Source organism: Ambystoma mexicanum, chromosome 2p (genome assembly GCF_040938575.1).
Source record: "Ambystoma mexicanum isolate Mex_15411 chromosome 2p, UKY_AmexF1_1, whole genome shotgun sequence".
Classification (NCBI taxonomy): domain Eukaryota; kingdom Metazoa; phylum Chordata; class Amphibia; order Caudata; family Ambystomatidae; genus Ambystoma; species Ambystoma mexicanum.
Genome location: NC_090923.1, coordinates 1,411,230,226 through 1,411,248,318, shown reverse-complemented (window position 1 = coordinate 1,411,248,318; position 18,093 = coordinate 1,411,230,226). Strand labels below are relative to the sequence as shown.

The 18,093-nt window shown below is 47.0% G+C and overlaps 1 protein-coding gene across 8 annotated transcripts in view; it reads left to right on the top strand.

Moving 5' to 3' along the window:
* Positions 1–18,093, top strand: part of LOC138567561 (uncharacterized) — a 2,466,350-nt gene that overhangs the window by 902,959 nt on the left and 1,545,298 nt on the right. For 7 of the 8 annotated variants that reach the window (XM_069645900.1, XM_069645903.1, XM_069645902.1 and 4 more), the window contains 2 exons: positions 465–617; positions 4,594–4,749. In XM_069645900.1, coding sequence (XP_069502001.1) covers positions 465–617; positions 4,594–4,749 — 309 coding nt within the window. The remainder of the gene's footprint in view (positions 1–464; positions 618–4,593; positions 4,750–18,093) is intronic. The other variant, XM_069645906.1, reaches the window with a different exon arrangement.

Sequence of the window (18,093 nt, the reverse complement as noted above, 5' to 3'; positions counted from 1 at the left end):
TCTTGATATTGTTGCTACAAACAGAAATAAGAGGTCATTATTACAGGTCACATCCAGTGTGCCTTTATTGATTTGTTTTGGCGAATAATGCAGGTATGAAATGCCTTCTCAGGAAGGTGCTGTAACTAAGCAACCAAATGTAATTTGACTTTCATTGTGTAAAGACTTAGAGTTCCAAACTTAGGATGATTTATTGTTTTGTCGAAAGGAAATCTTCAATGTGTACGATTTTTAGTTGATAGCTTTCCTTGAAGGCACTATTAAACCTTGAATGTCATAGTTTGTATCCATAGACCTGGTTAGTTCTGCTTTGTAGCTGCACTACTTGCCCAAAAGGTAAAGTGAAACTTCAGACCATGAATGTTGGCTTTGCCCAATGCACCTTCCGTTTCATTCCCTTAAATGAACAATCTTCTTTGACCAGTGGAACTGCTGGAATCCAACTCTTTGCGTTCTCCCAACAGATGAGGTCCGACGGGGCACGCACATTGGTGCTCTTATGAAATTGGTGAAGGAGATCCCAGAATTCCTATTTGGTGGTTCAGAGATGACCAGCAGCCCGTCACCTGCTGGGAGTGTTGAGGAAAAAGCATGGCTCAAGAGGCATGATTCTGATGGTAAGCGCTGATGACTTTTCGCAACTACCATAAGTACTTTGTCGACCTTAACAATACCTTTTTTATATACATGTAGCACTTGCTACCACAGTACAGCATGCAAGGAGAAAAACAGGACTCCTCTTGCTCAGCCCCTGCCTATGGGAACACCATCCCAGTGGCAATCTGTATCGTCGCGATCTTGCAATCCAGGAAGGAACTCAGGACCTTATTCAGTCAATAGCTACATGCCACCTAGGCTTCCTCCATATCTCCATCACCTTCCACCCTCATAGCTGGAACATCCCTTGCCACATATTGTAACTCCCATCCTCCTTACATCCTATGTTATCCTCATTGACAAATTCTGCTCCCCATTGCTTCCTAGCTAAGTTTGCGTTATATAAAATCCAAATTCAATTAAAAAAATGTAGCACAGTAAATACCAGATGTTACTATTAGCATACTCGAAGCAGGCAAATGATTGACCTTGGAAGGATGAAGGGCCGAGTCAGCTGTGCCGGGGTTCATGCCTGTAACCTGTAGGTTGAGCACTGAATGCGTCAATGTTGGATTGTTGACTATTTGGTGACCTAATTGGGGTGCTAGTAAGTTCAGAACATATTGAACCATTTTGTTTTCAGCACTATTTAGCAATGGCCCACTGCCCTTTAATAGGGTGGCAATGAATACTGGTTAGTTTTCCCGTTAGGCATAAACCTGTGCAGTTCCCTTAGGGACCACTGCAAAAAGTTTAAGACTACAGGAGTAAGCAGTAAACCCAATTGGTAGCAGTCTGTACCACCCAGGTTTACCTGGTAGCTGTGGCTGAGCAGTCAGAATTCTCTCAAGAAGAGTTAGGCAGTATATAGAGCATACACAATATGGCTAAAAATACAGTAGAACAAGCAAACACTGACCAGAGCTTTGGTATAAAAGTATATAATTATTTATTTAAAAACACACTTGTAAAAATTCACTGGCACTAATATGTCAAGCAAGTTCAAACACTGTCACAATAAGTATATACGCCTCCCTAGTTAATTATTTGACAAGTCTAGGTTAAGACACCACTTATTTAGCAAAACAGTGGTGAGCGTGTAACCGTAGATGGCACTCCAATAATTTGTTTAAAAAGGAGAGAAAAGGCAGAATAGGAAAATAACACAGTACCAACACTTTTAAGAAACCACAGCAAGTCAAGAAAGTCAGGGTCTACTGTAGAGCAAAAAGTTCATAGGCCAGGCCCACTCTTGGAGAGAGCAAGGCGGAATGTGCCCAAGATCACACAGTGGAAATGCACTCAAGGTCTTTGCAGAAAAGTCAAAAGAGGTTGGATCAGTTCAGAAAGGTAAAGTTAGCAGGTCCGAGGTCAACCCAGGACAGAGAGTCAAGGATTTACGGGACACCTTGGACAATCGGTTGCAAGGGAGACCAGGCGGGACACAATACCTGAAATGGTAAGAAAGCTCCAGCGGGGGCAGTTGTGCCTGGCAGCGGGTGCAAGTCGGGGCTTCGTCCAGGGGAAGAGATGATCTCGACGTGGAGGAAAGCTGGAGGTCGTTGCACTGCCAGGGAAGAAACCAGTCGCTGAGTTTCCCGATTAAAAGGTACAACCCTTTTATTCGCGGTAGTGGTGAACCGTGGCTATCTGGCCGCCGGGGTACTTGGCACGGGCGATTCGACCACGAGATGATCCAGGAAGGTGAAAAAAGGCGAACTGGTTGGTCCCACCAGCTCAAAGGGAAGAAGACTCTCCTGGAAGATGATCTCCTCTGTCGTCGGGGAGGTGGTGAGTTCGTACAGCAGGGCTCCACCGGTGGTGTCGTCGTTGTAGATGGCTCAGCTTCTCCCCTCTTTGGATTCTTTGGATTCTTTAGGTCCTGTGGCGACTTCTGAAGTTCCAGTCCCCAAAGCCCTGCTTTTATGCAGCAAAACCCCCATTCATCAGCCTAGCTGTCACTCAAACATGCTAAGTGGTGAGCCGGGCGGCTCACCACTGAGCCAATCACACAAGAGTGCGACTTGAGTTGGCAAGGTAACTCAGTCCAGGGTGCCTAAACCCCCTCACACACATCCTGTTCACCCCAGACAGAGTGGCACCATTTGGAGGGCTTCTGTGGAGAAGCCCGCCAAAAAGTGGAACAAAGGGCTCGACTTGGGTTAGAGTTTCAGAGGCGAACACAAACGCCATTTTAAAACCGAGTCCTGGCAAAAAGACCCAACCGGGGAATAAATATTAAATAAATAACCCGGCGGTATCTTTAACATTGCTCCAAAAAGTGGTGCGCTTAAAATGAATGGGAAAATCCCATAGGAAATATTCTGGTGGATTATTCGCGTGGTATCCACTGCCACCAGCCAGAAACTCGACAAGGGGGGACTGGACAGTGCCCCCTTGGAGAACAGACCCAGGGGCAATCGAATTACCCCTACCAGTACTTCCACAATATGATGGTTTGTACTGGTTCTGTTCACAATTTAAGACTAGTAAAGCCAATGGTGACTTTACATGCCCTGGGAGACAGTAGTCAGTCCCAGGGCATGGAGTCTATGTTTGGGGGTCACTATGACACCCCTGTGTTACTGCACTGAGAGTGCTGTGTAACGCACATACCAAAAACACATGAAGCCCTATGGAGTAAAATACCCCATAGCCCATAAAACACATTATATAGTCAAAGGACATTCTCAAATCATGCCTAAGGGTGGGAGAAAGAGTCTCACTCTTAGCAGGAGAAAAAAATAAACCCCACAAATCCAGCAAAGCTGCTGGGGGATTCACTAGGTTTGGGAAATTAGCCTTACCAGAGAATTCTCCCTAACATTTCCTCTTTCCAAATGTTCGATTTTTGAAACTTTAGCATTTGCGCACCGTGAGAATCCTACAGGTTCATGCAGCTCTGTGGATACAAGAAGCCACTGGCCTGAAGTTTCCTTTAGTAGAGATTGGAGCTGAACTGAGTAATGTAAATGAGGATAAAAATTAAATGATTCAAATGTATCTTTTTCGGTGCATTTATGAAGGGGAAAAGTAAGAAACGAACATGAAAAGGATTGTTGCTCCACTCAACCGGTTATCTGTCCATGTGGAGACCAAAGTGCTAGACGTAATAAGGGAAAGGAAAGGATTGTCCACTGGGGTAAGGGACACCCACATGGATTATGAAAGAATGACTGCGAGAATGTATTATGATGTTTATCTTAGCTACAAGAAGAGACTCGATCTTTCTTCTGATGAAGACCTTGGCATCTCTTGGGCCAAAACAAGCTAGCTGCCGTTTTGTTGGTATTTGCAGGTTGTGTGAATGCTGTAAAATCATTATAAGTAATTTGCATGTATCTTTTTGAGTTTGTAGCAGTGAATGAGTGATAATGTGGCTGTGTGTATATAAAGTAACACATTATTTTTGTTTAGATTATTTTATTTCCTTGTCGTGGTCTGTAGTAAGGGAAAAATGTGGCGATTATTTCAGGTTTACAATTAAAAAGTTTGAGTTGAACAAGAGACAGTATATATTTTAATTTTAGTGACAATACATTTTCTTGTGAATTTGTCTTGTGTATGTTGGTATGCTAGGTACAAATGAGTGACCGATTTTTCTTTTGGAACAATGTTTTGTAAAATGTGGCGGAAACAATGAATGGCATTATATGAACCCTTATGCCATCAAAAGCTCAGCAGACAATTCCTCCTGCTCATGAGATTTCTTATTTGACTGGCAATACTTGCCTGCCCAGTCTTTTCCCTTTGACTTTAACCATGCCTATTTTCTCTTTTTGACTTTATTGGTTAAGGGAATATAATGGATATGATCTTTGGTTCTGTTTACCACAGAACTGGAAGAGAAATAGAACACCTGACGAGGATGGAAACTATAACACCACACATTTCTTCAATGCCTAGGACAGTATACTGAATTATTTTGCATCTGTATTCTATGCTTGGATGCTAACGCTTTGAAAAATGAAAAAAGTATAATTTCTCCTTTTGCAGTGAAATCTGAGACTACTTCTGACAGCTCGCACCTGCCAACCTTGGAGGAACGGCTGAAGGAGCTGTGGAGTGCACCCAATACGCCTAGCAGCATAGCACAAGTGGACTGGGAAGAGTGCAGATTGGATATTGGGACAAGGAGACTGCCCACGGAAGGTAAACATGGAATTTTCAATTAAAAGACAAGATGCACTTGGAATGTCTACATCAGGAGTGCCAGTAGCTAATTGGCTCGGAATTGTACTGAAATTACGCTTGCAAGCATGCTCTGTCATGCTCCACCCCATTGAGTAGAGTTGTGTTGCGTGTGTAGAAATTCATTTACTAATGTCATACATAAGTTAAATTTTTGGCATGTTTGAGGGAAGGGGTTACAGTCTTCAGTTTGGGGTAATGGAGGGGGCTCTGCGCATGACTCATGCTCCTCGTCTTTGAGTGGGCATCTAGCACTGATGCAGACATACAGCAGGTCTAAGGATTGAGTCCAATGTTCTGTCCGCCTATCAAGTTTACTATACTAGTCATAATTAGAAATAGAGAAAATGTTGAAGTCTGTCCCACGTCAGGTGGGACCATTGGCAAAGATGCAACAAAAGTGTGTTAAACATATCGACATATCATGCAGACATTGAATGTCCGAGCAATGATTCCCAATAAAAAACTGATTTGAGCGGTAATAGGTGGTGCAAGAGACACAGCTATTTAATTATAAATCAGATTATATGTATACACCAATAGTTTAATTATGCATCATGTTAAGATGTATTTTCTTTTTTTTGTTGTAAATTTGTTTTTATTAGCATTTGTCAAAGTCAGGAAACAATAAAACAAGGTAATACGGGGTGTTTTTCCCCTTGTCATTCTTACATACTACAAATCCCATAATTTGTATAAATTCCCCGTCCTCCCTCCTCCCTTTACCCTTCGCCAATGTAGATAGTCTCGGGTTGAACAGATCTGGGAGCATGTGTCACACTTCTATGTGAGGCACCAACCGGACGTGTTCAAGACATGTAATTTATGTCTCCTTCCACATCTGGCTCTTTTAATCAGAATGTGTACCATGCACGGCTGAGTCTATGTCCCCTTCTTCCCTTCATGTCTCTTTCCTTTAGCTCAAAAGTTGTTATGGAACTGCAGCCATTCTGATTCCACCAGAGCACTGCTTCCATGAATCGCTGCCGATATCTTTTCCATGAGATATATGTCTTTGGCTGTCCCAGCCCACTCTCGCACAGTGGGGAGTTGTCCCATTTTCCTTCCAGTGCCTGGCTCGGCTGGCCTGTGCCGCCAACAGTAGAAAATGCACCAGTGGTGGCAGCGAGTTACACTGTTCGTTGCTTTTCTCCAGCCCGAATAAAACCAGGAAGAGGTCCATTTTATATGATCCACCCCCTGCATCTCTAACCAAGCCCATGACCTACATGGCTCTTCCGGAGCCTTAATTGGGAGCATTTGAAATAGATACAGCACCCTTGGGAGAAAGTTAATTTTGATTGCATTAAGTCTCCCCATCAATGATATCTGCCCTTTGTTCCAAACCTCCATCTCAGCCTATCAAACAGCGAGGGATAATTGGCGTGTCCCAAGTCCTTGTCGGGTCTAACAATATTAATCCCAAGGTATTTCACCCCTTCAGTCTGAATTCTGAGTCCCAGGGGTTCCAACTCTCCTATGTTCCTGTCTGAATCTGGGGCAAAGGGACGATCACAGATTTACCTATGTTTACTTGAAAGCCTGACAAATTCCTCGATCACCTTCAGGGATATGGGGACAGACTGGTGGGGTGTTGCAAGTGCAGCATTACATCATCTGCCTAGAGCCCAAGTTTAAATACTCTATCCGCCACCTCAATGCCCTTCACATCGACCGAACCCCTTAAGTATTCCGCCATTACCTCCATTGTCTCGGCGAACAACGCGGGGGACAAGGGAGACAAGGGGGGACAAGGGACATCCTTGTCGCGTCCCCCGTTGCAGCACGAAGGTCCGGGACAGCCGCCCGTTGAACATGACCCTGGCCGAGGCACACTCATAGAGGGCCTGGGTGGCCGGCTGTATCCCTCGCCGAAGCCAGATTTCTTGAGTACCCCACTGAGAAACCCGCAGTCGACTCGCCTTTTCAGTGTCTATAGCTACCAATACCGAGTCCCCCCCCCAGAGATCCGTCCTCTCCTGGTGCCTTGCCCAGTCTCAGGCTTGTTATTGCTTTCAGAACTTCTTCCTGCGTGATGGGTTCATCTAAGGTGGTAGACTCTCCGGGCCGAAGAGTCAAAAGGGACACCCCCCTGAGGTAGGAATTCATTGCCTACCCATCTGGAGCCCCCTCGTTCCTACATAGGTTCTCGAAGAAATTGGCGAACTCCCCTGCCACTGCCTTGGGTTCGGAACTCCTGTTCTCTCCGTCGCCCCTAATCCCAGCCACCCATCTCTCAGCTCTCTGGCCACGAAGCTTTGCCGCTAGCATGCAATCCGCCTGGTCTCCCTTTTCACAGTATTTTTGTTTCAGGTATTGGAGGCAGGACAGAACCCTTCCCATCTCGATGTCTTTCAATTCCTGACGCTTCCCCCTCGCTGTCCTCAGATCACTTTCCTTCTCTTCCTCTTCTTTTCCCTCCACCCTCTCCAGGAGGCAAATCTCTCCCCTCAGTCTCCGGGATAGCAGGGCCCTGGTTCTTCTCTTTGCCGGCCCTTCCCTGATAAGAAGACCCCTCCAGGTTGCTTTTGCTACGTCCCATACCATCCCCTTTTCCACTTCCCCCGTGTAATTTAGTACAAAATAATCCCTAATGGCTTCTCTCATCTCTTCCCTAAACACCCCATCTCTCAGGAACAAATCAGTGCAACGCCAAAGGGATTCTCTGTCCTTCAGTCTGGACATAGTTGCCCCCACCAGGTCGTGGTCCGACCAGCTAATTGGGCGATGTTCGCAGTTGTCTTCTCTACTAGAGTGCTGCTATTCCAGAAAAATAGTCTTTTCTGGTTCTGGAGCCGTAGACTGCAGAATAGAACAGGTACCCCCGCGTTGCAGGGTGCGCGTCTCTCCAGACATCAACCAGCCCTTGTAATGTAATCCAAGAACCCGCCATTTGCTAATCCCCCCTGCTCCCCGTGGGGATGATCCTGCCGCTGTGGTCCATTTCCCTGTCCGCCCACATGTTAAAATCAACCCCCAAAATGAGGAGACCCTCCACCATGTCCAGAACCTCAAGCATTGCCTCCCTCAGGAACTGCATCTGACCCACATTCGGCAGTAAAGGATCGCTATGGTTATCCTAGTGTTGTCCAGATTCCCTGAGACCACTAACGCCTTCCATCAGCTCAGTGCCACACAGTCGGTTCCGAGAGCCTAAGCCTTCTATGAATTAAGATCCCCACTCCTCCTTTCTTGGTGGGCCCTGACGCCCAAAAGACTTGGCTAATATGGGCACCCGGGACCCATCTCTCCTCACCTGCCACCGTCCAAGTCTCCTGTACCAGTAGGACATCCAAGTCGGAATTTCTCATCTCCTTCCCTAACAGAGAGGTTTGTAGGCAAGTTGAGGCCTTTCACATTTAGTGAGCCCAGCTTAATGGCCTCGACCCGGCCCCCTTTCTCAGGATTTGCCATCAGGAGCTGTGTTTCCTCTCCACCAATCCTCTGTATTATGGGGCCTTGTTGATCCCCTCAGCGACCCCGATCAGTTCTGCACTGTGTTGATGTTCCCCCTCCCCCTTTTCCTTCCCCTCCCCTTTGGTTGAGATGCTTACCCTAGGGCAAGCTATTATGGAATAAGAACTGCTGCTCCCCCGTTGTCCTCCATGACACCTCGTCTCCCCTGGCGGGGGTTGAGTGGCACACTGCGTCCTCGCCCAATAAACTATGGTTCTCAAGTTGCGACTCCTAATACCAAGTCTCTTAGTGGGTGGGGGTATTTAGTTTCTTGAACTTCCTCTTTCCTTTCTTCTTCTTCGTGGACCAGGGCCCTTCGGGTTCCCTCGTGCGCTCTGGAGGTGCTGCCTCTCCCTTTCCCTGTACTGCAGTACCTTCGCGCTTGATGACTTGGAGCACCTGGAGTGCCTCTTTGCCGCTGGTCACCCAGTAATCAACCTCAGCACGCTCAAACGTCAGGGCGAAGGGGTATGACCATCTGTATCTGATGTCCTGCTCTGAGAGCCACTGTGTGAGTGGGCGACATTCTCTTTGACGGGCGAACGTCAGAGCTGAGAGGTCCTGAAAGACCTTAATTGTGTCTCCTTCAAAGATGAAGCTCCCCAGTCTCTTTGCTTTCTCCAGTACCTCCATCTACTCTCTATATCGGAGGAAGCATACCACTATGGACCATGGGCCTCTGCCATCACCACCCCAACCTCTTTGGGCTATCTCCAGCTGGACTTCTTTGCCCCCTTCCAGAGTGAATAGTTGGTATATTAGGCCGTGCACCTTCCTCCCGACCTCTGCCGCTGTTTCTCCTCTGTTCACTCACCCCACAAATGCGCAGGTTGTTGCGCCGTTCTCTGTTTTCCAGGTCATCCAGTTTTAACAGCATGTCTTCTTGTCTCGTTTCGAGGTCATTACGTCTCGCCTCATATTTCATGTCAAGGTCATCTGCATGTGGTTGTTCTCCATCCCCTCCATTTTCTCTTCCAGTGTATCCACTCTACCTCTAAGGTCTCATATCGAGGCCTGTATATCTGTCCTAATAGCTTTTATTTCTTGTAGTATGTCCTTGGTCATTTCTGGTGAGTGCCTGTGCTGGGGGGTCCAGTACTGAAGCCATTCTATCTGTGTCGGTGTCGGGCATCTCCCTGCTGCTCTGTTGTGGCCTTCGGAAGCGCTGTAGCGCCAAAATTCCCTGGATGGATGCCCAGTTATTGGGGGGGCCTATGTTTGTCTGCTCCAGGGTCGCCCTGCTGTCTCCCTCTGATTTCAATGATTCAAGTTTCAGGGCCCAAGTTTGTGCATTGGGCGGGGTCCTCCTGGCCTTGCACCCCTTACTCTGCGGCTGCTGGGTCTGGAGCCTGAAATCGCGCCTTTCTGGGGGGGGCTTTGTTGTGGAGGGTCAGTAACAGCAGGCGCCTCTCAAGCCATCTGTGGGGGGGTCGGTGTGTGGCGCCTTTAGGAGGCCCTTTACCCTGGGGTCAATTCACCTCCCCTAGAATCCTCCTCTTGTTCGTGTTGGCCTCTTGCCATCCCCTTGGGGCACTACCAGGGGGCCATGCACCTCTGAGGGGGCACAGGTTGTTGTGTTCCAGGCTTAGGCCAATATGCCACTGTGTCTAGAAGCTCTTGCACCGATCTCTTCCACCTGGTTGCCTCCACATTGTTGATACTTCTCTGCGGCACTGGGGTGCCTCCGCTCTATGTGGGCGCCCTTTGCTTTGCAGGTGAGCACAGTGGCTGATGGGCCTCCCCTGTGTTATGTCATTCCAATGGGGGTGGGTCCCTACGGTGGCCGCCGTCCTCAACTGTGCCTCGTGCCCACTGGTGTTGGCCCTCCTCCCGGGGTCGTGGGGGTGGCCGGTTTGCCCCCCCCCTGGACTCTCCTGCCCCACCGGTGTCCAGCACTCCTCAGGCAGCTCCGCCGTTTCTGTTTCTCCCAGTAACTGTTGAGTGTATTCCTCTGGCGAAAATATCTCCAGTGTCAAGGGGGCGAGTGGACGTCTACCCAAGGGGACCGGCCCGACTTCTATGCTCTAGTGTTCCGAGTCCCTGTAGTCTTTGCCGTTTGACTGACTTGGTCCAGTCGGCGGGCCGCGTGTTGGTGATACGTAGGTCCCCTCTGAGGTGGGGGCACCCCTCCTTCTCCCACGGGTCTCTCCCTCTGTGGTCCGGTTGCTCCGGGACAGCTGACTCTGTTAGGCCTCAGTCTGGGTGCCCCAGGGTTGGCCACACACCTCCCTCCGTCTCCTCACCTTTACTGGTCGTACAGGCCTCGGCTGGCGGGGGACCCGCTGAAGTCCCTTCGCCCGGGTGCGTGGCTGCGCTCCCGCAGCAGCCGCCTGGGGGGGGGTCCTGCTATATGTTCTCTCGGGGTCCGGAGGGGAAGAGCTTTTGCTCATGCCCCTTCTACTGCGCCATAGCTGTGGGCCTCTCCTTGCTGGCACCGTCGGCGCGCACTTCTGTTGTGTGCCACCCGAACACGCTCGAGCTTCCCTCGCCCCTTCTGCACTGTAGCTGTCCTGCGTTCTCACGTTTCCCTCAGGACTCTGCCGGTCTCCTGTGCACCCAGGTGGTCTATGGGCCTGGGGCTATGCTACCTCCGCTTTGGGCTCGCTGTTCCCGTTATTTATGTTGTGCCAGCCTCTCTGGCTCGCTTCAGGTCTCAAGGTTCCGCTTCCGATCTGGTATGCAGGGGGCACCTCCCGATGCACTACTGGTGTCCTGGGGGTCTTGTAATTCTGCCTGGGCCGCTCTGTTCCCGCCGGGATGGGGAGATCTGCTCTACAGGCCTAACGAGTTAGCACGGAGGACGATCCTTGCGCGTCCATTGCGTTACACGTCCCCTAGTGGTCTTCCAAGATGTATTTTCAAACTCAACCTTGGGGGTAGATTCTGAGAGGCCACCCGGTTCAAGTGAAAAGGAAAAGACACTGAAGTCTATCTAAACTCTATCAAGGTAGTGCGACTGTGCGAGCACTCCTAACAATTCAAGTAAGACAGTATCATAAAAATGCAGTATTTATTGGGCCTTGAAACAAACTCTTTGCTCTGCAGGTAAGCAAATGTTCATTTCACACTATGCACATATAAATCTTTCAACATGAGATGTTCCTGCAAAAGAGCACCACCACTTAACTTGTTAGATCAGATTCAAGTTAGAAAACTAGCAGACTGGAGTAAAGCAAGTAAATAAAAACTGGTATGTTGTAAACTCAGTTAGAATCGGGTAAATAATTAGACAACAGTTCAAACATTCTTTCTCGATTAAGGTAAGCAATACAATTTTCCCCACAGTACCTTCGGTATGAAGAAGACATTTGTGGTGGATGCTCCGCGATGTTGCAGCTCTGGACCCGACCCCCGTATTCCATGGTCTGATGACGAAAAGCAGGACAATGGATGGGAATCTCTCAGCAACAGTCTCAAGGGAGGACCTCTGGCACAGCTTTCATCAACTCCTTTGGTCACTCTGTGGTTTTGGTGCCTTTTCTAGAGCACCAACAAAGGACGTGATTCACCCGGTCAATCTTCTTCGGTTTCTGCAGTCCCACACTCTGATGAGGGGGTCTGGACGGGTTGGATTGGGTCTGTGGGGTATCCGTGAGGGCTTATCAAAGACTTGGACGAATTCGGCCTTTCCAACGCTGCACTCGAAATGGGCATCAGGTCTCCTGGTATTGGGGTTCTGCAACTCTGGAAACTCACAGGACCCCGGGCGAGGGCTCAAAACAAAGTTTCTCTTAGGACTGGTTGTTCCCACCAGTGAAAGGGAAGGAGTTGCTCTCTTCAGAGTTCTTCTGTCACACAGAAAACAGGGTCAGGATAGCAGTGGTCACTTAAGTGTTGCAAAGGGTCTGCAGGCTTCTCTGGTCGTCGTCTTCTTCAGTTCAGTTACTTCAGCTTCCAGTGGTCGACTTGCTTTTCACTCCAGGAGCCTCACCTTTAAAAGTTCCAGCACTCCGACCTCTGCAATCTTCCGCTGCAGTTTACAGAAAGGGGAATTTGGCTGTCCAATCGGCACAGCTAGACCTCCAGTGGGAGCTGGTCCCATTCAGGCACTCTGGCAGACAAAGGAAAGGGGGGTGGAAAATTCCTCCTCCACTTTGTGCCAGCCCAGAAACTCTGGTGCCTAGGCGGGGACACCCAAGGGTTCCCGCCAAAGGCAAAACACACACACCGGCCTCTCCCTCCCAGAATGGTAGAAGAAGGGCTGACAAAGAACAACCACGCTAGTAATGGCGAGGAAAGAAGGGGGTCCTCCAAGTTAGTAAAACACAGCGTTCATAAGAATGAATGAGTGGAAAAAGGCTCCCGAAGTCCCTAAAAAGTGCTGGGGGCCTCATTAGGAGAGGGGATGAAGCATAAAAATGATAAATCTCGCTAACATGTGGCACACAGCAGGGGTGCTCGCTATCCCCTCTACTCTTTGCACTGATCATTGAATCTTTGGCCCATAAAAGACATGAGGCTGTAGGTCTGCAGATGTGAGGAAGCGGAGGGCAGGCACTGTATATCGCTATATTCAGATGACGTCATATGTTAAAGACACAGCTACTAACTTGAGTCTGTAATGGCAACGGTAGGTGAGTTTGGGACACTCTCAGGGCTGGTTGTGAATCGCTCTAAGTCCGCGATCTGTACGCTGCCGGCAAAAGGGTGGAGAGAACTGGGACAGTGTGGGAGCGAAATACCTAGGGGGGGATTTCGGTATTTGGGTATCAGGGTGGACATGGACTGGGACTAAGTGTATCAACAGAATGTAGCCAGAGCTATGATTACCTTCCAAAACCTTGCTGAGTTTTGGGTTTGATTCCCCCATATCATTGCCGGGGCACGTTGCACTTGTAAAGATGATAGTTCTTCCCAAACTACTATAGCGGTTCCAGGTGATGCCTATGGTCATACACAGGACTATGTCCATATTGTTGTGGAAAGGGGAAATGCCAAAGGTTGCACTTGCCACTCTGCAGCTGCCGACGGGGCATGGAGGGGGTTAAATAGGGTCACTGGATTTTAAGTCTTATTATTGGATGTCCATATTGCAGAACATGGTGGACTGGTTTACCCTTCCCAATGGCGACCGATTTACGAATTGGATCATGGCTGAAGCAGCACCTTTACAGGTGCTGGAACTGGTAAAGTGGTCGGACAGAGAGTGGACAGGTATTGACGCCAATCAGCACCATTATACGAATATGGTAGAGGGCCACTAAGATACCAGGACTGAGTTTCCCATTCATGGCTGAACTGCCTCTGACTTGCAGGAAGAATGGGAACATGGCAAAGCGACTGGGCTGACAGGGGCAGCTTGGGAATATTTATAAAGAAAAGGAGGTCTGCATCTTCACAGAATTCAGGGCAGCATGTCCGATGGTGCAATTGAATTTCTTGGAATTTGCAACCTTAAGGCTGGGAGTGAGTACAGCATGGGAGGGTATCCCAGACAAGCCACATACTCTTACATGAATGTGGCATTGATCCGCCTGACTGAATTTGGTAGGAATGTCTCTGAATTGTATGCAGCAGACTGGGCTGAAATGGACACCAACACAACAGGTTTGTGGGTCAAATGAGAGAGTGATTTAGGGGCGACACTCTTGGATGGCGAATGAACTAGGGCCCTTCCGCATGCTAAACAGTTTTTGAGGAATGCGCCAATAACAAGATAGTGAGAAGGGCATATGTCACTCCAGCGAGGGTGAATACAAAAAATCCTCTGGGGCGAGCCCGACATGTTGGAGGTGCCGGATGAGTGTTGGGATGTTTCTTCACATGGGATTGTGACCAGGTGAAAAGGGTATTAGGAGGACCTACACAAGGAAATGTCTAGCTTATTAGATGCTGGGGCCCAACTCACGATGTAGGTTCTCTTGTTGGCTCTCTTTAATAAAATGTCATTGTTACATCTGATTATGTCAGAAGATATTAAATTAGTTGATTTAATTCATCTAAAATGATATGATTGTTAGATTAGTGATCCCGTCGCAAATTGTCTATGAATTAATACTAAATGAAGCATCGAACTTCCAACGGTTGGGCTGTGATTTGGTTACATTCTTTACGACACGGGTTAACAGGGGTCTCGTAGTTGATTCCATGTTGTTCCCTGTAACAGGACACAACTCAACATCTATAAAGGATCAATACGCTACCCCTGTATTGTCTGGACCTAAAGATGAGGGGGACAACGAATGGCGTGGGCTGACATTTTTGTTAAGAATTGCCATCTCACACTAAGGGACCTCAAGGGTCCTCTTTGGCAGGGAGGTTAATGTTTCATTGCTTTCATGGAATGTCACAGGCTCCTCCTCTTACTTCTGACACTCGTCTATGATCCCATCTATGAGCATATTCGGTCATCATGTTACAAGAGACTTGGATGGTGGGCATGCCGCTTTTTGATGGTTATGTTATTCTTACTGAGCCAGCCAGCCATCCTAGGTGCCAGAGATCGTCCTAAGGGGGTGGGGGGGGGGGTTTGTTAATCGCTATTAAGATGAAGTGTAACCTGGTCAATCTATATCACAACCCCATTGACACCTTATACGTGAAGAGAAATCACGTCTAGACGCTGCTAGATAATTATCCCTCTTTATAACTAAACTCGTTAATGCCTCTTTCACCTCAGGTATTGTACCGTCCAATTTCAAACAATCATCGGTACTGCCGTTGTTAAAAAAAAAAAAAAATCCCTAGACCCCTTTATCCCTACCAACTACCGCCCCATTACTACAGTCCCCTTTTTGCTAGAAAATCCTGGACAAGCTAGCATATACCCAAATACAAAAATTCCTAGAAAATCACAAGCTCCTGGGAGTGAGGCAGTCTGGCTTCCGCCCACAGCATAGGATGGAGACCGCTTTCATCGACTTAAAAGCTCAAATTGATGAGCTAAGAGACAAAGGTCAAACAGCCCTCCTTCTAATCTTGGATCTCTCGGCCGCATTCGACCTTGTAGATCACAAAGTCCTCTGTAACCACCTCAACTGCGCAGCGCATTTCTCCAAAGAAGCCATAATCTGGGTTGAATCCTTCCTCGGCGAAAGGACTATGTGAGTGTTCTCACCTTCAGATGCAGCGGACCCAATCCCCATCCTGTGCGGTGTCCCCCAGGACTCCTGTGCATCTCCAACACTATACAACATATTTACTAAGCCCCTGTTTGATGATCTGGACCGTCTGGGTATCACCTACACTAACTATGCAGATAATACCCAGATCCTCCTCCCACTTTCAGGGGATTACAACAAGGATTTGGCCTTGGTAAATAAGTTGTATCTCAACAACCAGGCATGGATGGCTACGCACGGTCTATGCCTGAATGATGATAAAACTGAACTAATCATACTGGGAACACATTCCAATCTCACCAAACTAGGTCAGGATTACTCTGCATTCAAGATCGATGGCAATACCATCAAGGTGGCTAAGGAAGTGAAGACCTTAGGTTTTCATCTAGATGCTATCCTTTCCCTGAACAAACGGGTGAACTCACTGGCCTCAGCCACAGCTTATACATGCAAGCTTATCAGTGCTGGTAAACACTTTATCTCTAATGACAACTGCCTGATCTTAGCAAGAGCTCTTGTTCTATCTAGACTTGATTACTGCAATGCACTGTATATTGGGGCCAACAAGCACATCCTACATAGACTACAAACCTTACAAAATAATGCCTTGAGAGCAGCTCTTGGCATTTCCAGACGATCACACATTTCCCAGATAAGGCACAATAATAAATGGTTGTCTGCCCAAGACAAAATCCTACTGAAAGTTGCTTCCCTCACACACAAAGTCCTGAACAATGCGGCCCCTCCCTACATAACTGACAGATTTGTAGAAAGAAGATCCACCAGACGCTCAAGAATCTCTAATTCCAACACACTCATCATTCCTAGATTCAAATTGACCAAGGCCGGAGGTGCCAGTTTCCCTGTCCGGGTGGCCCAAGTATGAAACTCACTGCCCCACACTATACGTTGATAGAAATCTTACTTCATATTTAGATTAAATTACATCAATCACCTGACGCTATCGATCAACTAGCCAGCGCCTCCTCCACCTTGCTGAGATCCTAGCTTCATACCTGTATTATATCCTGTATATAAATCACTGTACTACTGCTATTATGTATATACTCTATGAGCAATATATGTAACTAGGTAACTACGTAACCTACCTCACCCATTACCCCGATGACTCACTTCCTACATCCTGTATAAATATCCTGTAGATAATTTACTGCACTATTGCTACAACCTGTACATACTACAAACATTGTGTGTAATTAGTTATTTATGTACCATGTGTAATTATGTAAGTATGTATCCTAAGCTTCGCATATCCTGTACTACTGCGCCCTCATACGCCTGGGTCTCGGCTGCGCATTATAAGTGAATAAAACAAACAAACAAAAACAAACCTGGATCCTATGATTGGACTTGTAAATGAAACCGTAGAAACTTGGTTTACTTACTAACCTGGACCGGACATCATTATTGCCAGAAATGTTAACTCCGATTGCCACTTCACAAGTGATTCTGACGTTGAATATTTAGACTCTTGGAATGTTACTAATGAATTGGGGGTAGGAGAGGAGAATGCCCAGGGTGACCATTGTAAATTTATGAATTCCTCTAAGAGGAAATCTATTCAAGGCCAAAAGTGGTGTCATAAAATAGAAAGCTGGGGACTGCATATGTTAATTAAATCATATGATGGATATAACCAGGCACCAACGTGGGGGTGTGGAAATTCTGTATCAACCATTGACTATATGTTTCTTACAAATCACATGTTTGCTGTAACTGTACAAAGACTAAACAATCCTTGTATGTTAATCACCGTTTTCCTTCGAAGGTTGACTGGGCTTTAATTTTGCCTACAGAAGATATCGAATGGGTGATTGTAAAGTCTAATCCATCTAGGGCTTGTGGCCTGAATGCCTTGGCAAATGCTGTGTTTAAACAGAATTCAACAATACGTTCTAAAATATTATTTGTATTATTTAAAGACATTATTGCCACTGTGACATTACCTATCTCATGGAGGACACCATATGTCATATTTAAGGAGGGGGATAAAAGAGTCGCCAGTAACTATCGCCCAATATCAATAATGGATGCAGACTCAAAAATATTTGCAGCACTGATCCTGCAGCTCATAGAGGAGTGGTGTAGCACTAATAGTATTCTTTGTCCATACCAAAAAGGCTTTAAAAAATCTATGGGACCCAACTGTGGTGGGGTCTTGCTCAATAGTCTTAAGCACTCTGCTTGGAAGGGGAGTTGCCCCCCTGTTTATATTGCATGCTTGGATTTATCCATGGCGTTCGATAAAGTTGATTGCCTAACTCTGTGGAGGAAACTCGCCAAACTTGGCTGTCCAGTCATTTGGTCGACAGACAAATGGTCGACGCAATTTGGTCGAAAGACAAATGGTCGAATTTTTTTATTTATTTATATATATATTTTTCAGGTTTTCGTTTAGGAAAAAAAGGGTTTTTTTTAGCAAAAAAGGGGGTTGGGGGACCCCCCCCCCCCCCCAAAAAAAAGTGAAAATACAAAAAAAAAAAATTCGACCATTTGTCTTTCGACCAAATTGCGTCAACCATTTGTCCTGTCGACCATTTATTTTCGACCAAATGACCTGTAACCCCAAACTTGAACTACCTTATGGCCTTTTGAGTATGTTAATCTATTTACACAAATGTTCCTGTATCCAAGTGAGGTTGAACAGCGAGGGTTTGTTATCCTGTCTAATACCCACATAGAATGGTTTAAGGCAGGGATGCATTTTGGCACCCTTCATTTTTAATATCTATCTCGTAGATATAGGAGAGGCTCTTGCTGTGGCTTC